We start from the raw sequence: 23,228 nt of genomic DNA, 5'->3' as shown, positions 1-23,228 counted from the left end.
GCGCACTGATGACGCGAAGAAGCCGCCGTCGCTGCCCTTTACTGAGATGGCGGCAGCGGTACTGCGCATGCGTATTCTCCCATTGCATTTCAGGGGCAGGCGACGGGCTGCCGCAGGAGTGGGACCCGAGACGGGACGTGGTGGCGCGTGGCCCCTAGCTATGGGCCGTGTGGAAGGTAGAAGAATCATAACTGCTCCTAAGTGTTTCCCACTAGCGATTTATTCCAAATTCGGGCATGCCGAGGTGGGCACCCTATTGCAGGTGGACTGAGGCAGAGGCGACACCTGCACACTACGCAGATAAACAGGCGTCCCGGGACCCAAACAAGATAACGCCACGGGCCGTTATTTTTAACAATATTGCCTTTAAAATAAGGACTTGGGGGTGCAGCGGGATAAGCCGCCGCCTGTGACATAGGCGTCCCATAAGGCCACCGGTTCAAGTCCCGGCTTCTCCGCTTCTGATCCAGCTCCCTGCTCATGCACCTGGGAAAGCAGCAGAAGATGGCCCAGGTGCTCGGGCCCCTGCACCCACGTGGGAGACCCGGATGGAGTTCCTGGCTCCTGCGTGGATGTCACTGGCATTTGGGGAGTGAATCAGCCATCCAAGCTCGCTCTGCTTTTCAGATAAATAAAAAGACCCAGCCGTCTATCCTAGCGAATCACCATCGCCCTTTGTGGAAGGCAGGGCCACTGCGTCACGCCGGCCCCCCTTACCCTGCCTCCTCATGTCTGCTCTGCAGGGACCTGCGGTCCCCCGGGGCCCCGTCATTTATTTGGCTTCTGCTCTGTGCCAGGCCATGTTTTAGAGGTCTGTCCCACTCCATCCTTGACTGGGAAGAGGTGGAGGTGGGAGGTAATCTAGTGTCCCCAGAAGGCCTGTCCCCGTTCCAGAAGTCCCCGGCTGGCTAGCACCTGGTGTGAGCTCCCGCCACCCCGTGTGGCCGCACAGCCCCTCGGCAGGACCCCTGGAGGCAGAGGCTGTGTCCCCCGTGGTGTCGGCCGAGTCCCCAGCCCCAGGCTGGTGTGGTGCAGGCACCTTAGCACTTGGGACTGAGTGCCTAACAGACACGGGTTTCCAGAGGCAGACGCGATGCGGTGTGTGTGTGTGGGGGGTGCCCGTGAGGATTCCAGGTTTGTGGATTGGGAGCGGGAGCTCGCCCAGTGATGTTCTCTCAAGGCCTGGCCGTTGCGTTGCTCCGGGAATCCTCGCAGGGTGAGTGTAAAGTGGGCCTGGCTCTGCCTCGTCCGAGCGTCTCCTGCAGGCTTCCATGACCAGGGCAGAGCACCAGGACTCACGCGGACACGGCGGGGGCTGGAAGCAGGTGCTCACGCCGCTCCCTCGGCCAGCGCCCAGGGCAGACACTGGGAACGGCCCGCGGGTCTTAGGAGGAGCTCAGCAAAGCAGAGGTTTTGAGACAGGGAACGTGAATCCCGCCTGCATTGCGTTGGCCGGGCGCCCTCTCCCAGCAGCCCCTCGCTCTGGTCACTGCCCCAGGCCGCTTCCTGGCATCTGCCCACCCGCTCTGGGCCAGGGGGAAGCACCCGTAGCAGACCCGCACCGCCAGGGTGGGCGTGGCCAACTCCCGTGTCCCTTTCTGTGACAGAGGGGGCTGCCGCTGCCAGCCCATTCTACCTTCCTTCCGTGTGGACACCAGGAAGGGTGATCCAGAGGCCGCCTCCCCCCTCCTCCAGCAGCTCTGACAGCTGACATCAGCCAGCCCCCTCCTCTCCTCGGGAGGAACCCGAGTGGCCAGGGAAGGTCGGATCAGGACCCGTGCCCTCCCCAGGCCCACAGAACCTGAAATCTCCAGGCCAGGTCGCCTTGGGCAGGTGTGCCCTCCTCTTCCCAGAGGCCCAGGGGCCCTAGGGGAGTGGAGGTGAGCAGGAAGACTCATGCAAAAGTGGTATTTTTTATTTTCTTTCTTGAGCCAACTGCAGCTTCTGGCCAACAAAACCTCAGAGCGTTAGGGCAGGAGCAGTTGCAGGGCCTCGGGTCTAACCTGAGAGGTTGGGGCTGCTAGGGCCCAGGCAGGGAGGGGCAAGTCTCGGGGACACCGGCAGAGTCAGACTCCGGCCTCACGACCCAGTGGTCGGGACAGGGCGCCCAGGCCGACCCCGGTCCCCGGCGGCACCCAGAGCAGAGAGGTCGGAATCCGGAGGTTTGTATAGCCGGTTCTGGGGTGCAGACAGGCACCTCGGGGGCTTAAATACATGGGCAGGGGGCGAGGGACACGGCGAGAATGGGTGACTGTCCGGCGGGCAGGCCCAGCCCGCGGCGCCCCAGGGCAGCAAGCCTAGCGCAGGTCCTCCTCGTCGCCCTGGATGGACTTCTTGATGCGGAGCAGCATGGTGGTCAGCCACTGGTCCAGCCGCGAGATGGAGTCGTACTCCTTCACCTGCCGGGGCGTGCACTCAGCCCCAGCCACCACTGCCCCTCCTGGCCCCCCCCCCCCCTTGCCCCAGGTCTCTAGGCTGGGGGTTCTCTCTCAGGGGTGGGGGGAGGGGGACAGGCCAGCTGGCGGCACTCCAGGCAGGGCAGGGCCCTCGCCCGTGCTGTCCTGGGCCATTTCCGGTTTTACGGCATTTTCGTTATTAAAGTGCTAGCTGTGTGGGTGCCTTGTCCTGCCCCGGGGAGGGGCGGCTGCAGGTGAGAGCGGGGCAGGGGGCGTGGGGTGGGTTTGGTCCCCATCCTCAGTTAGGGGCCTAAATTCCTCCAGGGAATTCAGCCGGGGAGAGGCGGGCTTGGCTGACTTCTTCCAGAGGACCAAATTAGGCCCTGAGATGGAGACACGGAGTTCCAGAACATCCCAGCCCAGCACAGGGAGGGGCGGGCTGCGGGGACAGGAAGTCAGTCCCTCCCACCGCCCCGGACTCATCTCCTGCCCCATCCGCTGCTCCCAGGTCTCTCTGGGGCTGCTGCGGATTCCAGGGTGAGCCAGGGTTAGAGAAAGGTGATTTCCGAGGGCCACTCACCGACTCCGTGTAGCTGTCCACGTTCTGCTCCTCGTGGGCGTCCAACAACTTCTGCAGGTGCAGGGCACAGGGGTCAGGCCTTGCTCACCCGTCTGGGGCTCCCACGCCACGAGGGAAGGGCAGGCTGTGCTCCCACCCCACCCCTACCCTGTCGCGGGGAGTGTGTGTGCGACGGAGAGAGAGAGGGAGGGAGGGAGGGAACCCAGGCTTCCGGCCCTGACTGTAAGGAGAGCCCAGACAGAGGGAGGCGAACCCTCGGAGGACTGTCGGACAGCCGGAGCCCACGCCCCCCGAGGCCGCGAGGGCCTGGCACTCACTTTCATCAGCTTGCACTCCCGGGAATCAGAGAAGGCTGGGAACAGCTCCTCGTACTTCTGGACAGCGAGCTGGGTGGGTGAGGGTTGGGGAAAGAGAGAGGGCTGTTAACAGAGGGGCCTGGCAGCCCTGAGTCAGCACCCGGCCCCTCCCCCGCACGGGGCCACCTGGCTCTGTGCCCAGCGGTGCCTCTGGGAGCCGAGCCTGGAGCTGGCCTGGCTGCGGAGCGGGCTGCAGGGGAGGTGGGCGGTGGGGGCAGGTGTCCAGTGCCCAGCCTGGCCTGGCGGGGGAGGGGAGCAAACAAGGCAGGCCTGGGCCCTCACACACTTGACCCCTGCGTGAACCCTGGGAGGGCCAGAGGGCAGCGACCGTTCAGTGCACAGGGCGGGGGACGTGGACCTGGCCCAACAAAGCCATGGGGAGGGCCTGGGAGCCGGTCAGGGAGGGCTTCCTGTGCACAACAGGCTGGCCCGCAGTGGGTGGCAAGGAGCCACAGCACCCCAGCAAGGCAGGCGGCCAGCCACGAGCGAGCCGGAGGCCTGGGCTCACCTTGGCGTTGAGCATGTCGATACAGAAGTGGCACAGGGCCGCCTTGAAGAAGTAGTCCTTGGCGCTGTACTTGAGCAGGGGGCTGTCCATGGCGGTGGTCCCCACCTGCAGCCAGAGCCAGCACTGTGAGCTCGGGGTCCTGGGGACAAGCCCTGCTAATCTGGGACCCGTGGGCAGGGAGACAAGGGCCTGGAACCTAAGTGACCAGGACCAGGACCTGACAGGGGCTGAAGCCAGGTGTCCCTGGGCCTCAGGGCGCCTGAGACCTTGGGGAGAAGGCTGGCGCATCGGTGGGCAGCAGGCGGCAGCCACGGGAACAGGAGGCAGCGCCCGCCCCTCTCTCCCCCGGGGCCAGCTGCCTGCCTCCCTCATGGCCGTGGCCCAGCTCTCCTGGCACAGCCGTGGGAACCGCGTGACACTCCCTGCCTCCCACCGTGGAGGGACCCGGGGCTGCCCAGGCCGCCCATCCTCCCCAGGAAGCCGCGTGCGAATGGGCGGGAAGGGGACACTGCACTGCAAGGGCTGTGGGTGCACACGTTAGCCCAGCTGCGCACCAGGGAGGCCAAGGAGGTGACAGAGCGGGGAGTGGGCAAAAGGAGTCGGGGGGCCCTGGGCAGGGGTCCCACCTGTTCATAGATGTCGATAGCTTTCTGATACTGCTCCAGCTGCGCGGCGTAGCCGGCCACCTTCAGCAGACACTTGTTGGCTGAGCTGTGGGAGGGGCGGGGTGAGGGGCGGCAGGTGGGCCGCCGAGGGGCGGGGCAGGCGGGGGGCCGGGTACCTGTTAGACTCCTCGCCTTTGTAGTAGTCCGCGGACTGCTCGTAGTGGGCAATGGCCTGGGGAGACACGGGGGGTGGGCAGGGAGGCCCCTTTCCTGGGGCTCAGATATCAGAGAAGCCCCCGGCGGGGGGGGGGGGGGGGTTTGAGAGGTTCCGCCCTCACCTTCTCAATGTGGGGGGGTGAGGCCCCGGCCCCGCCCCCCACCTTCTCAATGTCCACAGTGGGGCGGGGAGAGGCCCTGATCCCGGCCCCCGGCCCCCTCTCACCTTCTCGATGTCCACCAGCTCTGTCTCGTAGATCTCGGCGATGGAGATGTGGTGCTTGGCTGCGATGGTGAACCGGCCCTGGGGCGACACGGAGGAGGTCACTGTGGCCAGCAACATTCGGCCCTCCTGTCCCAGGCCTTGGGACCCCTGGGTTCCCAGGGGCTGAGCGCTCTCCCACCGGCCTCGGCCTGGTGCGCAGTAATCACAGCGATTCCCGTAGGCCCAGCCCGCCCTCTGCACAGTGGGTGAGGGAGGCCAGAGGAAGGAGCAGGCAGCGCCCAGGCTGTGCAGGTCATCCATCACCGGCTCCTGGGCTGCATCGCAGGTGGGGGGGAGGGGTGGGGGCTGAGCTCCCTCGAGGCTCTGCTGACCCTTGGGCCAGCCTCACTGCTAATGGGAGGGGCTGGCCAGGCGAGGCAGGCCAGGGGAGGGTGGGGCTGTCGTGCTCCTGTCCCGGTCCTGGGCAGGGGCCCAGCCAGCCTGAACCAGTACAGGGGACCACTTTCAGCTCAGGGAGCCCGTAGGCTCCCATATCCCCTTCCGCACCTGCTCTTGGCACAGAAGGCAGGGCCCTGGGGGAGGGAGGGGTAGCTGGGACCCTCACCATGTCCGTGTAGATCTCGATGGCTCTCATCAGACAGTTGATGGCCTCTGGGGAGAGAACAGGGAGGTGGGAGACGTGAGAGTGAAGTCCTTGTGGCAGCTGGTGGAGGGGAGGCCAGGCCTACCCATGGATCCCGGGCACCCAGAGGGGCAGCCGGACCAACTCGCTGGGCCCCTCTCCCACAGTGCCATGTCCAGAGGGGCCCCCTTCCAGCGGGGCCCCTCTCCCACAGTGCCATGTCCAGAGGACGGCCAGCTGCCCGTGGGTGCTTTGAGGCAGGCCTGCCCGGGTTCTCAGGGGCGTGGCAGGGCCAAGGGCGGCCAGGCCTGGCGCAGGTGGGCTTAGTGGCTGCAGGCTGTGCACACTGACGCCTTGTGTATGCCCTTGCCAGCTTCCTGCACCACATCCTGGTGAGGGGGCGGGCAGGTGGACATAGCCCTCAGCCCTCGGTCCCCCGATCTGGCCTGGCTACCTGCAGGTGTCACCAGAAACCCAAGCACACCAGCACAGCACCCAGAGAAGGAACTGGCTACCTCTGCTGTGCCATCTCTTGCAAGACTTCAAATTTGGGAAAGGGTTTTTTTTTTTTGACAGGTTATTTGGAGGAGAGAAGCTGAGTGGGAGGCGTCTCCAGCAGAGACGCGAGCTCTCGGGTGGGCATTTTTAAAAACATTTTAACGCATCTCAGGAAACGGCTGCTGGGGAGGCAGGGGGGCAGCAGGGCCCGGGCAGACCACGGCAGGGGGTGCTACCAGGAAGCGCAAGGCCTAATGCCTGCTCGGGGGGCTCTGGGCCTTTGGCTTGTGGTTCTCGGGGAGTCCAGGCCCCTGAGCAGAAGGTGGAGGGGACGCCACAGGCTTTGTCCAATTCTGGAGACCCCCAGAGGCTGCAGAGAACGCAGGGTGGGAGTCGGCGGGCAAAAGCGAGAAGCAGCTGGTGCCAGCGCTCGTGCATATTTCATAACAGAACAGAGGCGGAAGTGGACACAGAGCGGCCACCAGGCCAGGCGAGGTGCAGAGGAGTGAGCAGGCGCACCCAGCGCCCTGCCACAGCCTGACCTGGGGGCCCGGCTTCTCACGGGCTCCCTCTCCTGGCCGGAACGCTCAGGACTCGAAGTCCCACACCCTGCCGTCCTGGTGGCAAAGGCCGTTCCGCAGTGCTGCACCAGGCCTGCCGGCACGGGCTCCCCAGCACCATCAGCAAGGCTGACTCCCAGGGAGCAACATGGACCCGTGGGGCCAAGTCCGCCTCGTGCCTCTCCTCGCTCTGGGAACTGCTTTCCTGGAGAGAGCCCCGACGCCCTGGCCCACTCCTGGCCAAGCGTCTCACTTATCTCGGGTCCTCCGGCCCTCAGACGCAGGGAGCTGCAGGGGCTTCAGGAGTGTGCCCACCCACGGCGGGGGGCCGAGGCCCAGCTCGCTGTGCCCCCCTGGCAGCAGTCACTCAGCTGGGCTTCTGCCTCTCAGGGAAGCCCTTCCCGACCGCGCCGGCACCCCAGCCCAGCCCTGCCCCTACACAGGGCTGAGTCCAGCGGGTTCTAGGAGTTCCAGGTGGCTGGAACTCAGCAGGCGCCCAGTAAATGCAGCAGGGAGCGAGGCAAGGGAGCTGCGACACTCTCCTGCCTCAGGCGTGGGTGCGTGCCCGAGCGCGCACACACACACACACACACACACAAGGCCTCCCTCACCCAGTCCAACAAAGCAGCCGCAGAGGCTGTGAGACTGTGAGCACCCCTGACAGCTGCAGCATCAGCCCCCCTCGGCGCCATGGGGCCAGCAGGCCACCCCTGCCAAGGGACAGTGCCAAATCCTTCCCTTCCGGCCAGGAGGCGGTGGCGGGTGTCAGGCCACATCAGCTGTCTCTGGAGGCAGGGTCCGGCTGGTGAGGCCAGTGGGGCGAGGGGGCAGGGCTCACCCGGCCGAGGAGCAGGGTGCGCCGGGAGCCCACAGCTGCCCACCTCACGGTGCAGTCTGTCTCCACGGAATAAGCGACTTGCCCCAGGTTGCGGTGGGGGTGGGTCCCCCCAGGAATGTGAGCTTGGCCCCACCCCGCTGGCACGGCCCTGACTCAGAGCATCTGCGGCAGTGCTGGGCGCCATCGTGACGCCCCTCCCTGCTCAGTACCAGGTGCCCAGGGCTGCAATGTCCCAGCTCGGGGCCCCGCCCAGGGCAGGCTCCCACACAAGGTCTCCCCGGATCAAGTCAGTGCCTTCCCGCGTCGGCTCCCCGAGGTAGCCCTGGGATCAAAGGCCGGGAGCAGCCGCCGCCCAGGAACAAGCCCTGCCAGCCACTCCGGCCTCACCTGGCCGCCCGGTTCCCCAGGGGCAGAGGAACGGCCTGGGAGGAGGGGTCCGGCTGGGAGGGTGTGAGGCTCCTGGGTGACTCAGGCACAGAACAAAGGCGGGGTCGCTGGGGGTCACCACCGCAGCCCGGCACAACCACTCGGCTGCGTCCCGGCCAGGCCCGAGCCCCAGCACTCAGCGCTCAGGCCGACACGCAAGGCGGAGGAAAGCCGCCTGGTCCACGCCGAGGGCCAGGCCCTGACTGGGAGTAAGGCTCCCAGACGCTGGGGTGTGCGCAGCGCGAGGCCTCCCTGCAGGCCTGCAGGTGCCCCTCGCGCAGGACAGGCCTGACTCCAAGGCGACACTTCCTGCTTGCTTGTTCTGGATGTGCGTCTTTTCCACCCTCCCCAGGGGCTAGCCGCGGGAGACGGGCATCTGAACTCTATCAGGCTCGGGATGCGCTCAGCAGGGCCACCTCTGCTCCGAGTCAGCCCCACCTGGCCGCCCAAGTCCTCGGCCGCAGGCTGTTCCCGGGGGCAGAGGAGCCGGGTTTCCGCTCCTTTTTCAGCGCTGCCTCCTACCTGGCTGCTCTTGGTACCGCCCCTCCCCTCTGCGAGTTAATTCCGACAAGAGAACAGATTTCCCTCCCTCCCTGGCAGGCGGTGGGTCTGCATCGCAACGCCCACTCCCAAATGCTCCGGCTGCGTGCCGTGTCTCAGCGGGAGGCAGGGCCTGGAGCGGACACCCGTGCCAACCGCGAGGAAGGGAGCCAAGTCTGAAGCTGACACCCGTGCCGCCAGCGCCTCCCCGCCACCTATCACATGGCGGCCGCGCGGAAACGGTGTGTGTGTGTGTGTGTGTGTGCTCCCGGAGGCGAGGGCGCCGTGTGTGTGTGCATGCGCGTGTGCTCCCGGAGGCCGAGGGCGCCGTGTGTGTGTGCGTGTGTGTGCACGCTCCCGGAGGCCGAGGGCGCCGTGTGTGTGCGTGTGTGCATGCTCCCGGAGGCCGAGGGCGCCGTGTGTGTGTGTGTGCGCGCGTGCGCGTGCCCTCCCGGAGGCCGAGGGCGCCGTGTGTGTGTGTGCATGCTCCCGGAGGCCGAGGGCGCCGTGTGTGTGTGTGTGTGCGCGCGCGTGCGCGTGCCCTCCCGGAAGCCCTCACCTTGGGGGTCGGCTTTCTTGAACGCGTTGCCGGCGTCCACAAAGCAGGTGGCTGCGTCATGCTTGCTCTGCAGTTGTAGATGCAGCTGGGCGGCCTGGCAAAAGGCGCTCCCGGCAGCTGTAACCGGACACATCAACCTCAGGGGCTGCACAGAGACACTGCCCCCTAGCGGGGTGGGCTCCCCAGAGGGGCTGCGACCTCTAGGAGGCCCACCTGGGGTCTCTGAGGGAGGTGGGAAGCTGCCTGAGGAGGCGCCCGAGCCCCAGGCGCCCCGAGCCCAGCACCTCCAGGGCCACGGCTCCAGACCCAGGGCGAAGGCGAGCAGCGCTCAGAGCTGGGAGGGGCAGCAAAGCCAGTGAGGAGGGGCCGGTGCTGTGGCGCCGTGGGCTGGGCCGCTGCCATCCCGTATCTGAGTGTTGTTTGGGTCCCTGCATCTCCACGTCCCATCTAGCTTCCTGCTAAGGCACCCCAGGAAGGAGCCGTCAATGGCTCAGGCGCCTGGACCATCGCACCTACGCGGGAGACTGGATGGGGTTTCTGACTCCTGGCTTCAGCCTGGCCCAGGCCAAGCTGCTGCGGGCATTTGGGGAGTGAACCAACGGGTGGGAGTCTGTCCACCACTCTGCTTTCCAAGATGCACTCCTGCATCTCGTGGTCTTGGCTGTCCTCACCAGGGGACCCCGGGTCACCCAGGAGACAAGGGGGGGGGGCGGAGCCCTGGGGCTGCTCGGGGCGGGGGAAGTGGTGTTTGGAGAAGAGAGGGCAGCCGAGATGAACTGCACACCTCCCAGAGCCCTGCTCGAGGGTCTCTGCCACCCCCGGGGCCTCTGCTTGTGTTCTGTCTCCTCGAGCAGTCACACAGGCTGCTGTGGCCGAGGCACCACGGGGCACGGCACCGTGAGGCACACAGGGCCCACGCTGAGAAAGGGAAACAGAGTGGGCGCAGACAAGTGCCCCTGCCGAGGGGAGGAGGCCCAGCTGCGCCCAGGCTGCCCTGCGCTCAGCCACACGCAGTGCCCGCCCCGGCTCTGTGCACACCCGCCGCAGGGCTTCCTGGAGGCAGCAGGGTCTCCTCCCCCTGTGCGGCCCCGGCAGCCGCCTCCCTTCACCTCCCTCCCAGGCTGCAGCCGGGGCTCAGGATCCCCGAGCAGAGGAGGACCAGGGCCTGTCCCCTGACCCCAGCAGCTGCGAGCCAGAGCCCCCCAGGGCTCACGCTATGACTTCATCATTGCTGCAAGAGCCTCACGTCTGGGAAGCGGCCTGACTTTGGTCTGAGCAGCTGGGATGAGGTGACAAGTGTCGGGGGGAAGCAACCCGCACGCGGCACACACACACCTGCGTCGGCAGGCGACCGGTCTGCGGCCTGACACTGGCCGGGCTCCCCCGAGGGATTTGTGAAAGTGCAGGAAGAACTCAGGGTGCTCAGGAAACCAGGGACACTCAGGACGTGATGGGGGAGTGCCCTGCCCCGTCCCCTCTCCACGCCCCATCCTTGGCCTAGCTCCCCGTAGCTGGAACGTTCCTCCCTGGGTTCCAGAAGCATCTCTTGCCCAGTTGCCGGATCTGACCTTGCTGGCACCGGAAGGTGTGGTTTCCGGGACCTCTCTGCAGATCCTGCACCTGGCTATATGCCCGTGGCCCCGGGCCGGGGACCCCCGCAGTCACAGCCCAGTGTCCGAGACCTGGCTCTGTCGCCTACCTGTTGGGGCACTCTGGGCACTCTTGGGACTTGGTAGAGCCCAGTAAGGGGCAGCTGTGGTCACACTGGCACCACCCACATCCCCAGAGTCTGGTGGGTGCAGTAAGGGGCAGTTTCCAGGAAACCCAAGAACCTGAATTTAGGGAGAAAGCTCTCGATTGAGATTCAGTAATCCACCAATCCCTGTCCTTTTTGTCCTTCACCAAGGCCCTGGGACCCAGGCAGGCCAAGGGGCAGAGCAAGAGATGGCACAGAGCGGGGTGGCTCAGCCAGGCCTGCAGGCGGTCTGGAGAGGGGTGCATAGACGGCACGTACCGCTCCAGTTCTTGGCCATCTTGAACATGTTGGCTGCTCGGGCATACATCTCACAGGCCTCCTCTATCTTAGATGAGCCCCTGGGGGGAAGCAAAGGGACAAAGGTCAGGCATCCACCCCGCCTGGTGCCAAAGAGGACGCAAGCCTTGTGCCCGGGGACAGCGGGGATAAGCCCCTGCCACTCCCACGGCCCTAGCAGCAGCTCCCCAGCTCCCTGAGCCTGGGGCTCCAGCCTCCCTCCCAACCCTGCAGACAGCTGGGGGGGGGGCACTCCCTGCAGGCACCTCTGCCTCCCCAGCACCTGCACCCACCTGCCCGCCCGCCGTGGTTCCACGAGGCCCTTGCAGCCCGAGGGGTGCCAAGGCCAGTCCCGCCCTACAGAGGGAGACCCTTTAAAGATGTGTGCATGAAACGTGCTCATTTGTTTTCAAAGAGGGTAAGAAGAATAGCAATATGTGTGTTTACATAAACACGAAACATCCCTGGAAACACCCCACAAGCCAGCAAGAGCATCTTCCTCCCAGGTGGAGCCGCAGCGGGGCTGCGTGGGAGACAGACTAGCTCACCGCACGCCCTCCTGAGCGCTGCCTGAGTCTCTTTTTACCATCCACACATTTGATCTATTCAGGAAAAAAATATTTTTAATACCAAGAGTTATATTTGGCTCTGTGGTCCAGCAACACATTACATTTCTATCAATTATCCCAAGAAACCAATCAGAAGGGAACAAAGACGTTCAGCACAGCATTATTGAAAGTGACAAAAGAATCCTCAAACCCCAGCTGTGCAACAGTACCAACCTGGGACGTACACGGGGTACCTTGGAACAAGATCACTGAGTTCAAGGTGGGCAGGCAGAGGCTGCTCTCCTGCTGACTCACTCCCCAAACGCCAGCGATAGTGGCTCTGGACCAGGGCTGGGGAGGAGGGGAGCCAGGAGCCTACTCCGGGTCTCCCACATGGGAGGCAGGGACTGAGTGCTTGAGCCCTCACCTGCTGCCTCCCGGGCTGCGCTGGCGGGAAGCTGGACAGGAAGTGGGGCTGGGACTGGCACCCAGGCACTCCCATTTGGGACGCGGGCACCTTCAACACTGCGCTGCCAAATGCCTGCCCCAAGGGTACATTTCTTAAAAAACAGCACACAGGGCAGCCCGTCTGCGCAGCTTCATCCTGGCTGCCCAGCCTGCCAAGCAGTGCCACCAGCCTCTCCCGACTCAGGCCCTGCCCTGCCTGTCTCCTTCCAGCCCCATAATCAAACCCGGCTCAGCCCCTGAGGTCTGTGGTCCCACCGCCCACAGCCCCAGCGGAACCGAATCCACATCAACGGATGTCAGATGCCGTCTTCTGTCTGTGGGTCTGCAGGGAGGGGAGAGGGGCCGTGTCCCCGTTAGAAGCCGCCCTCGCCCGCGCCGGCTGGCTGAGTCCCAGAGATGGAGACTCGCCGGCAGCAGCAGCAGCAGAGCAGGGCCTGGGTCCCAGCTCTCCTCCGTGCAGCACTGCCCCGGCCACGCTCCCCGGGACCCGCGGGGGGCCCAGGATTTCTGACAATGGTTCCAGGAGATTCTGACGATGGGGGGGGGGGAGCCAGGAGGAGGCGACTGAGCAGGACTGGCTACGGGATGCAGCGCCAGCCAGCCAGGAGCCCCAGGGCCGGGATCCTGCCCTCCGGAGCCCAAGGCACAGCAGGCAGAGGTCTGTCTGTTATTTCTTAAGTTTCTATTTATGTATTTTATGTGAGAGGCAGAGAAAGACACAGAGATCTTCCACCTGCTACTTCATGCCCCAAACAGCCACAAAACAGCTGGAGCTTGGCTAGGCCACAGTCAGGCGCCTGGAACTCCATCCAGGTCTCCCGGTGGTGGCAGGGACCCAAGCCTTGGGCCACTCCTGCTGCCTCGCAGGGAACACGTTAACAGGAAGCTGGAGCCGGCAGCAGAGCCAGGACTCAAACCCACGCCCTCTGACACGGGTGTGCGCACCTCAAGTGGCGGCTGCACCGCTCTGGCCAAGCTCCTGGCCTCGGCCCCGTGGGGCTCCTGGGGCTGTGCTGACGTGACTGAGCGACACGCTGCTCCCACACTCACCCGCCGGGTCCCCAGCGGCGCTGCCAGCCCCACACTCACCCGCCGGGTCCCCAGCGGCGCTGCCAGCCCCGCACTCACCCGCCGGGTCCCCAGCGGCGCTGCCAGCCCCGCACTCACCCGCCGGGTCCCCAGCGGCTCTGCCAGGCCCACACTCACCCACCGGGTCCCCAGCGGCTCTGCCAGCCCCACACTCACCTGCCGGGTCCCCAATAGCGCTGCCAGCCCCACACTCACCCGCCAGGTCCCCAGCGGCTCTGCCAGCCCCCGCACCCTGGGCTGACTCCCTCAGGCCCCACCCCCGGCCGTGGGGAAGTGAGGAACTCCCACCAGCTTCCGGCAGAGGACTCAGAAGGTTCCTCGAGGCCTGGTAGGAAAAATGCCTCACGGGCCGTGCTGGCACAGCGGGTTAAGCCACTGTCCACGGCGCCGGCACCCCGATGGGCCCCAGTTCAAGCTGTGGCTGCTCCACTTCTGATCCAGCTTCCTGCTAATGCGCCTGGGAAAGCAGCGGAAGAGGCTCCGAATGCCTGGGTATCTGTCACCCATGTGGGAGACCCAGAGGGAGTTCCTGGTTTCTGGCTTGGGCCTGGCCCAGCCCCAGCTACTGCAGCCGTTTAGGGGTGAACCAGCGGATGGAAGATCTCTCTCTCTTCCTCTCTGTAATTCTGACTTACTAAAAAAAAAAAAAAAAAAAGCCTCAGAGGATTTCCTCTGGAATGTTCTCTGAACAGGACAGGTCCAGAGACCTGAATCACAGCTCCTGCCTCTCAGGCCCTGCCCGTCCCTGTGGGCTCACTCGGGGCCCAGAAACAGCCCCCACCTCCCCCCACCCAGCCCAAGCCGGGAGCTCAACCAGGAGCAGTCAGCACGGTCGCCGTGTGTTGCATCCACGGAGCAGACACAGCACAAAGCCTGGGACTGGCCAGCCCCGCCCTGGGTCCATGACTCTAACTGTGGGGTACCCTGCTCAGCACCCCCCCCCCACTGGCCTCCTGCTTCCCCTGAACACTGGGCCTGGTCATCCCACAGGGCAGGGCAGGGCGGGGCTCTGGCCCCCTCCTCCTCCTCTCAGGTGGGAGGGGTCCCCTGGGAGGGAAAGACCCAGAAAGCCGCTCATGGAGACGAATCGGAGACGAATCTGAGCGGCTCTGTGTCAGTGACCACAGTAACAAGGCCGGCCCTCAGCAAACTGGGAGCAGCTCTCCAGGGGCTGGGGGTGGAGGATGTGAGGGTGCTGCTACGTCCTCAGTGATGACCGGGGAGCCACCCATGGAAGGGGAAGGGGGGACAGTCAGGCAGCAGTCACAGCAGGTGCAAAGGCCCTGAGACAGAAACGAGTGTGGCAAGTTCAAGGTAGAGGAATGGGCCAGGATAAGGGTGTACGCCCTGTACTAGTATAAGAGGAGGGTTCCAGCAGGGAAGCCGTGACCAGAAGGCAGAGACCCCAGCACCACAGGGCTTCTCCCAAGCCAGGCGGGCTTGCAGAAACCCCTCCAAGGGTGCCCCCCCAGGCCTCCTCCCTCTGCCTCCTGTGTGAGATGCGGAGGAGCTGGTGAGCCTCCTCGCCTGTGGGGGGGTGGGCAGCATATGTGACAGTGGCCCTCCTCCCAGCCTCCTGGGAATAGAGGGAACTGGTTTGGGCCGCCGGGCGCAGGGCTGTCTATAATTACCCCCTCCCCCTCCCAAAGCGGGGGAAGCAGTCTCGGGCCTCCCAGGCGCAGCCACCAACCCAGTGACGCCATATGGAGGGGTGAGCACTGCCAGGAAGGCGCGCACGGCAGCCTGGCAGGACCAGGGCCAGAGGCCCAGCCCTGCTCGCCCCTGCTCCATCCCCTGGGGGCTCCCAGGCTTCCAGAAACATGTCACCGTCTCCCTGCTGCGCCTGCCACCCGCTCCCCACTGGCCTGCAGCTCCTGCGACCTGAAAAGGTAGGCGGGGGCGGCTCCGGCAGGCCTGAGATCCCGGCCACCTGTCCCTCACTGAGTCCCGGTCCCCCACCCTCAGACGCTGGCCCCACTGCCCTGACTCTGCTGGGGCCCTTATACCTGCTCCCAAGCAGTGAGAGGCCCGGGGCCCACAGGGAAGTGGCAGGGCCAGGAAAGGAGCCCCGGGCCCTTGCCTGTCCCTCTCTCATTGACCCAGAGGAGGGCAGGCGGGATCTTGTCCCTTCAGCAGCCCCCCGCTGAGAAGCAGGCTCTGGCGTCCACAGCAGCTGCCCCGGGGGTGTGACAGTGGGCAGAGCCACGGACTCCTACAGGCGCCTCCACCTCCGCCACCCGGGGGCGCTGCAGCAGGGCAGGGCAAATCGCTGTCAGTCACCAGCCAGGCCTGGCTTCAAACGCCAGCTGCTCACCCGCCAGCCTCAGTATCCTCACCTGCCACTAGGGAGAAGCCCCCACACCTTGCAGGGCTGCACGGGGCGGGGGGCAGGGTGCACCCTCCCGGCCCGGCCCCCTGCAGGTGCTCAGCAGAGCCGCATCACTCCCACGGGGCCCCACAGCAGATTCCAGAACTGCGGCCCACTTCAAAGGCTCAGCACCTCCTCCAGCTCCAGCCTGGCTAAGCGCCGCCCTCCCCTCCCGCCGTGATGCTGAGGGTGCTGATCTGGGGACCCAGCACCCCTCTGGACTCAAACTCAGAGGCAAGCCCCTTGCATGCCAGCGAGACCACCCTTCAGCATGGCCCGTGAGCCAGTGAGAGAGTTCAAAGGCCCCTCGCGGCCCCATCCCAAACGGGGGAGCACAAACACCTCTGGGCGACCAGGCAGCAAAGCCTGGAGAATGCTGCCTGCCCAGGAAAGGCCACACTGAGCCTGGACACGAGGCACGGAGTTCTCGGAGAAGGCGGACCTGGGCGCCGCTGGGCACCGTGACTCACCCGGGCCTCCGCCGGCTCTGCAGGCAGAAGGGGTCTGCAAGCAGAGCTGGGACCCCAGGCGAGTCCGGAGCAGGGCACCTCCTCAATGCTGGCAGGGACTCTGCCCTCGGGGGCTCCTGGCCCAGCTCTCCAGCGACGATGCCCACAGAATACCTCCCTCCTCCAGCGCCCCCAGCTCAACGTCGGGCGCTGTGCCTCACGCTCTCCACAACAACCCGGAAAGCAGGGAGTACCTGATTCCCACTCACAGAAGACACGCCCTGGGCAGCTGGGCCAAGAGGAAACATGTTCTTGTCCGGGAGTGTCTGAGGAGGTGGTGGGACTCAGTGGGGACGAGGTGAAGCCCCTGGGGACAGGGCCCCATCACTCGGACCCGCGCAGTCCCTGCGAAGGAAGCCCCGGCCTGCAGGACCAGCTCGCTGAGGCCTACCTGGAATGTGCCATCCTCTTGTTGCTTCCGGAACAGAGGTCTGGGCTGCTGTATTTCACTGCCCCTGCCTGGGGAAAGTTCTGGAACAGCTCTGACCTGCTGCTGGCTGCTGCTCTGCCTCAAAGCCCCCTGGTGTGTGGCAGTCCAGAAAGCCCGACCAGTGAAGGCTGCAGCTGCCCAGTGGCCAGCAACCCCTCCCCCACCAAGGGCTGGCCTCCCCCCCCAGGCCTCACGGCTTGGGAAGCAGATATGGCTGAGGGTCCCAGAGCGAGGAGAAGCCTGCTGGCCCTGGCCTCACTCCCTCTCAGAGCTGGGAGACTGGGATGAACACCCTTGCTTGCTTGCTTTTCTTTTCTTTCTTTCTTTTTTTTTTTTTTTGGACAGGCAGAGTGGACAGTGAGAGAGAGAGAGAGACAGAGAGCAAGGTCTTCCTTTGCCGTTGGTTCACCCTCCAATGGCCGCTGCAGCCGGCACACCGTGCTGATCCGAAGCCAGGAGCCAGGTGCTTCTCCTGGTCTCCCATGGGGTGCAGGGCCCAAGGACTTGGGCCACAGCAGAGAGCTGGACTGGAAGAGGAGCAACCGGGACAGAATCTGGCGCCCCGACCGGGACTAGAACCTGGGGTGCCGGCGCCGCAGGCGGAGGATTAGCCTATTGAGCCGCGGCACCGGTTATTTTCTATTTATCTATTTGAAAGGCAGAGTGACAGAGAGGAGGAGGGTGGAGTGGAGAGAGAGAGACAGAGACATAGAGATCCGGGGTTGCGCCAGTCCAGAGCCAGGAACTAGACCCTCCACCCGGGGCTCCAGCACCTGGGCCATCTGCTGCCTTCCCAGGCGTGTTGGCAGAGAGCTGGATCAGCGTGGAACTGCCGGAACTCAAACTGGCGCCCAGATGCCGGGCAGTGGCTTCCCCGCCGCACCGCCCCAAAGCTGCTTCCTTTCACACGTGGAAGACTGTCGGGGAGGGGCTAGAGGGCGACAGCTCCCCAGGAGGCCTGGTGTGCGGCACCCTCCCTACTGCAGAGCTCAGGGCGCTCGGCCCTGGAGCAGCTGCTGCGGCCATGGCAGGGGCAGGGGCTGAGCGCCAGGCCTGGCAGCGCATGCCGCTCCCAGCACCAACGGCGATGTCTCTAAGCCTCCTCTATCCACGGGGCTTTGGTGAGGACAGAAGCGCCAGGCCCGGCTGGATCAGAGTGTGTGTCAGGAAGCACGGGCAGCAACCCCCACCCCCACCCCACCCCCACCCCCCGCCACACCACGCCAGCTGCCACTCAGACCCAGCGCTCTCCGGCTCGGCTCAAGTCCAAGCCCCTGCTCGTGGCCTCACCTTGGCCCAGCTCCAACCCCCTGCACTAAACCTCCACAGGGCGCGCCTCACAGCCCCCCAGCACACAGCACCCCCGATGGCCCATCACGCCCGAGGGAGGCCACCCCGGCCGTCCCTGTCACCAGGTGAGACCTTTGCTCACTAGCACTCGTGCCAGGGGCCGTACGCCCGGAGTCCTGGGGCCCCAGGCCTGACTCGCAGGCTTTGAAAGACATCACCCACCCACCTCATCCAGACAACCCAACCTCACTAGTCTACGCCAAGTGTCGCTCCCCCCATCCCAACCCAGCGGCCCCCCCAGTGCAGCCCAGCGGGGCCCTAACCCTGGGCCAAGGGCACCAGACACCACAAGCCACCCTCAGAACAGCGCACTGGAATTACACACACGCACCCGCACACACACACACGGTCTCTACTCTGAGTCTACAACAAAACCCACGAGGGCCCGGACGCCACTCCCCTCCGGGCAACTGCCAGGCACGTTTTCCTCTGCTAACGTTATCCCACCTCCAACAGCAAGGGCAGGCTCAGTCTCTCCTGGAAAGAGCCCTCCCCCGCTTCCGAACTTTCCAGCCCCAGCCCCCGGCCCGCCTCCCAGACCCCCTTCCCCGGCTTGCAGCAAACCCCAGTCCCAGGCTGTCCACTCCGTGTCTGTGTGGTTCTGGCCCCACGGGCCTCCCCGCCCCGTCCCATTCCCTGTCCCCTGCTCGGCCTCAGCAGTTTCCAGCTGACCTCCGCTACCCCTCCCCGGCCCCGTGCTCTGACCCCGCCAAGCCTCCAGCTGACCTCTGCTACCCCTCCCCAGCCCCGTGCTCTGACCCCGCCAAGCCTCCAGCTGACCTCTGCTACCCCTCCCCAGCCCCGTGCCCTGACCCTGCCAAGCCTCCAGCTGACCTCCGCTACCCCTCCCCGTGCCCTGACCCCGCCAAGCCTCCAGCTGACCTCTGCTACCCCTCCCCGGCCCCGTGCTCTGACCCCGCCAAGCCTCCAGCTGACCTCCGCTATCCCTCCCCGGCCCCGTGCCCTGACCCCGCCAAGCCTCCAGCTGACCTCTGCTACCCCTCCCCGGCCCCGTGCCCTGACCCCGCCAAGCCTCCAGCTGACCTCCGCTACCCCTCCCCGGCCCCGTGCCCTGACCCCGCCAAGCCTCCAGCTGACCTCTGCTACCCCTCCCCGGCCCCGTGCCCTGACCCTGCCAAGCCTCCAGCTGACCTCCGCTACCCCTCCCCGTGCCCTGACCCCGCCAAGCCTCCAGCTGACCTCTGCTACCCCTCCCCGGCCCCGTGCTCTGACCCCGCCAAGCCTCCAGCTGACCTCCGCTATCCCTCCCCGGCCCCGTGCCCTGACCCCGCCAAGCCTCCAGCTGACCTCTGCTACCCCTCCCCGGCCCCGTGCCCTGACCCCGCCAAGCCTCCAGCTGACCTCCGCTACCCCTCCCCGGCCCCGTGCCCTGACCCCGCCAAGCCTCCAGCTGACCTCTGCTACCCCTCCCCGGCCCCGTGCCCTGACCCTGCCAAGCCTCCAGCTGACCTCCGCTACCCCTCCCCGGCCCCGTGCTCTGACCCTGCCAAGCCTCCAGCTGACCTCCGCTACCCCTCCCCGGACCCGTGCTCTGACCCTGCCAAGCCTCCAGCTGACCTCTGCTACCCCTCCCCGGCCCCGTGCCCTGACCCTGCCAAGCCTCCAGCTGACCTCCGCTACCCCTCCCCGTGCCCTGACCCTGCCAAGCCTCCAGCTGACCTCCGCTACCCCTCCCCGTGCCCTGACCCTGCCAAGCCTCCAGCTGACCTCCGCTACCCCTCCCCGTGCCCTGACCCTGCCAAGCCTCCAGCTGACCTCCGCTACCCCTCCCCGGACCCGTGCTCTGACCCTGCCAAGCCTCCAGCTGACCTCCGTTATCCCTCCCCAGCCCCGTGCTCTGACCCCGCCAAGCCTCCAGCTGACCTCCGCTACCCCTCCCCGGCCCCGTGCTCTGACCCCGCCAAGCCTCCAGCTGACCTCCGCTACCCCTCCCCGGCCCCGTGCCCTGACCCCGCCAAGCCTCCAGCTGACCTCCGCTACCCCTCCCCGTGCCCTGACCCCGCCAAGCCTCCAGCTGACCTCTGCTACCCCTCCCCGGCCCCGTGCCCTGACCCTGCCAAGCCTCCAGCTGACCTCCGCTACCCCTCCCCGTGCCCTGACCCCGCCAAGCCTCCAGCTGACCTCCGCTACCCCTCCCCGGCCCCGTGCCCTGACCCCGCCAAGCCCCGCGGTCCGCAGGCCTCTCCTGCCCCCTTTCGGCTCCTGAGCCTGCTCCCCGGCTCCCGCCTGGCTCTCTATCAGCCCCTAACACCCGCACACCTCTTTCCTTGCAGGGCACTCCCATCACTGCCGGCCACCTCTTCGGAGCGCTCGCCATCCGCCAGCCCAATGGCCACCCCTTCTTCGGGGAGATTAAAACTCACCCAGGTCGCGGGCTGAGCGGCAGCCGCACCCCAAAGCCCCTCAGTGCGGCCGGCCCTGAGCTGCCGCCAACTTCTGTGGGCGCCTGTCCCCAGGCCCTGAGGCCTCTGGGAGCCCTGTCGTCACGCAGCAGCCCCCGCCTGGGCTGGGGAAGGTCATCCCCTTGGGCAGGTGTCCCCAGGCCCCAGCGCGATCCCTCACACGGACCCCCCGAGGGCTTGAGAAGGCTTTGGAAGCTGCCCCCCGCGGCTGGTCCCCGTCAAGGCCACTGCCCGTATCCGCTTCGCCCAGGCTCTCCGCTGGCCCCGAGCCGGTCTTCAGCCTGGACCCCCTTCCCCGCCTCAAGAGGTGGTCGCCTGGCCCGTGGGTCCCCAGCCCGCGCCCCCCCGCCGCCCCAGGCCGTGACTCCCGCGGCCCCCAGCCCAGGTCCCGGCCGACCTTTCGGCCTGGTTCCTACCCGAACAGGCCGGAGAAGAAGGACTGCGAGTTCTTCACTTTGCGCTCCGCCTCGGCGAGCAGCGCCATCGCCTCCGCTTCCTTCCCCGAGTTATCCATGGCGGCCGCAGAGCGAACTCAGCGAACCGCCCGACCCGGGCCCTAGGAGGACTCAGGCCCGGCCGGGCCGCGGCACACAGGTCCCGGGAGCTTAGTTGGCTGCGTTGACGTCGCACCGGCGCGCGCCGCCCGAGGCCGGGCACCAGGTGACTGGCACTGGCCAATCAGGGACCTCGTAGCGCGGCGCTCTCCCCGCTGGCCACGCCCCGGCCGGCCGCCGCGCACCGCCCCGTGACTCGCGACTTCCAATCGGCGTCCCGAGATCTCGACGCATGCGTACCCACCTGCTTTGAGCCTGACTCTCTTCCGGATGCTCTGCACCAAGCACCTCGTGACGCCGCACTAGCCAATCGTAGCTCTCATCGTCAGGGACCCTCCCCCAAAGTGCTGCCGCAGCATTTGCCTCTCCACCAATCAGCAGCCGCTCTCTGCTCGGGTCCGCCCCGGCTTGCGGAAGTTGGGCACGGGTCAGCTGAGCGGCGGCTGTCACGTGACAACTTCCGGCGCACGCTTGGGTTTGACAGTTCTCTTGCTCGGTGTTTTAGTCCCGCCTCTAAGCCTTGTCTCGCGTGGTTCCTTTCACTCGAAAAGGCCTCAGTGGGAAAAAAGGAGAGCGTTCTGCTTTCTCTTGCGCCCTCTGCCGGCCGATGCTGAAACTGGCGCGGGGAGGCCCGTGCCGTGCTTGACAGATGCGAGCGCCTGCAGCCGAGCGTGTGGGATTTAGGCGAGAGGGGGACGCAGGGACCGGGCAGAGAACGAGAGGCGTCGCCCCCGGAGCTTGTTTCCCAGGGGCCGGACTCGCCAGTGTGAGCCGCGGGGCCGCGCAGAGCGTGGGGCGCTGCTGGCGCCGCGGGGGCCCCCTCTCGCCGTGGGCCCTCTGTCCTGGCGGTTTCCCCGGCCAGCCGCCAGGCAGGGAGCTCAACCTGGCCGCTGGCCACTCGCCGCAAGTCCAGCTGTCTGCCTGCCGGCGGTTCCAGGATTGCCTGGTGTCTTGATCTTGAATTTTAGTCCTGCTCCCCTTCCCTAGTAAGAGCCTAGGGGGCCACGGCGGCTCAGTGCAGGGTGGCGTCGGATTGAACTCAAGAAGTCAGGGCACAGACGCTGGCTGCCACACGGTGCCCGGATCGGCTTGTTCACTGCATCAGAGGTACCAGCCTAATGGCAAGCGTGGGGGAGCTGTGGGTCTGGGGTTTGGGGAACCTATTCTGAAAAGCTGCTTTACACAGTCAGGCTCAGATCCCCATTCTGAGCCTGCAAGGCACAGGAGTCCATTTCTTTCCAGAACCCCGCCCAGCATGGGACCAGCGTGTGTGCACGCACTGCTGTGCGGGGCTGGGGGTGACTGACCAGGGCACGGCAGGACGACCTCTTGCCCAGCTCTCTTCTTCCATGAAGCGCTTTCCTGAGCCGCTGCTTGTGGTGGCTGCTGTGTGCCGACCACAGCCCCGGCAGGGGTCTGTCTGGATTGCCACGGGCAATTTCGGTTCCGTGCCTGTCCAAGCAGCACTGGTACCAAGCTGCCATGTGTTTTAGGCTGTCGGATGTAAAGCAACAGGCAACCAGTGCACCTGGCGGCCCTTCAGGGAGGCGCCCAGAGCTCACCTAGGGTGGGGATAAACCCTGAGTGCCCCAGCACAACCACGTCATCCCCCGTCCCACTGCTAGGGATCGGCCTAGAGGTGGCACAGACTACTGTCCCAGCCAGAGCCACCAGGGGAGCTGCCCACGTGCTGGTCTGGACTTTGGCGGAGGGGGCAAGGTACTGACACTGGCCGCCACGGGTCCCTGATTCACATAGTCACTGGACCGCCTGACCCCGCTGACCCGGGTGTCAGCCACAGCCAGCGGCGCGCCCAGCATCAGGGCCGACAGTCACCGTGTTCACCTGTTGATTGCTGCTGCTTCCCCTCCCCAAATGGACGCCCACGAGCTTCCCGCGTCCCCGCCACGTGAGCGGGCAGGGCCTCACACGGACTGCAGCAGCTGCTGCATGGGCGCTCGGACCCAGGCCGCTCCTCCATGAGGCCTGGGCGGGCACGGGCTAGGAGGGGGCTGGGGCTCCACAGCCTCAGTGGGGTGGGCCCAGCAGGGCAAGTCAGAAGACAGCTGCTCACGAACCCAATTTAATAAGATTTACAAGGAGACACGTACAAAAACACGTAACAACGCACAGGTCACTGCAGAAGAGGGGCTGCCTCCGGGGTACGGAGACCCCGCCGCGGCCGATCTGGAGGTGTTTTCCCACTGATTCTCTGCTTCTTGGCCTCATCTAATGAAAGGAACCGGACCCCACAACCGAGGCTAAGATTTAAGAGCCACCCAGACCTAACTTTCCCCGCCCCGGTCTTCCCGCTCTGAGGTGGAGGTGAGCGGGGAGAGACTATTAACCAAGGAGAACAGCGCTTCCGCCCTGCCCACAAGGACTCCATCGGTGACACCGTGTGTCTGCCACGTGTGGCCACGTGGCCCCAAGTCTGCTCACAGGGCTGGCCCAGGGGGGCAGGTGCGGGGTGCCGCAGATGCGGGGGAGGCCTGAGGGAGGGAGGACAGAGCTGGAGGGCCCCGTC

The 23,228-nt window shown here is 65.9% G+C and overlaps 1 protein-coding gene across 1 annotated transcript; it reads right to left on the bottom strand.

Moving 5' to 3' along the window:
• Positions 1-1,899: 1,899 nt before the first annotated feature.
• NAPA (NSF attachment protein alpha) lies at positions 1,900-20,784 on the bottom strand. The gene is made up of 11 exons (XM_062176852.1): positions 20,564-20,784; positions 10,945-11,024; positions 8,931-9,047; positions 5,492-5,538; positions 4,888-4,965; positions 4,622-4,677; positions 4,467-4,551; positions 3,841-3,945; positions 3,294-3,362; positions 2,977-3,027; positions 1,900-2,399 (listed from the first exon to the last, which is right to left on the bottom strand). The coding sequence occupies exons 1-11, from the start codon at positions 20,659-20,661 to the stop codon at positions 2,298-2,300; spliced, it is 888 nt and encodes a 295-aa protein (XP_062032836.1). The 5' UTR covers positions 20,662-20,784; the 3' UTR covers positions 1,900-2,297.
• Positions 20,785-23,228: the final 2,444 nt, after the last annotated feature.

This window comes from Lepus europaeus, chromosome 19 (assembly GCF_033115175.1).
Source record: "Lepus europaeus isolate LE1 chromosome 19, mLepTim1.pri, whole genome shotgun sequence".
In the NCBI taxonomy this organism is placed as follows: domain Eukaryota; kingdom Metazoa; phylum Chordata; class Mammalia; order Lagomorpha; family Leporidae; genus Lepus; species Lepus europaeus.
The sequence above is the reverse complement of the archived record's forward strand: the minus strand, read 5'-3'. Positions and strand labels throughout refer to the sequence as shown.

Coding starts and splice junctions, on each gene's coding strand:
- NAPA (XM_062176852.1), bottom strand. CDS start 20,661: ATGGATAACTCGGGGAAGGAAGCGGAGGCGATGGCGCTGCTCGCCGAG. Junction 3,946..4,466: donor CTATCGACATCTATGAACAG/GTGGGACCCCTG, acceptor CTCTGGCTGCAG/GTGGGGACCACCGCCATGGA. Junction 3,028..3,293: donor GGGAGTGCAAGCTGATGAAA/GTGAGTGCCAGG, acceptor CTGCACCTGCAG/AAGTTGTTGGACGCCCACGA.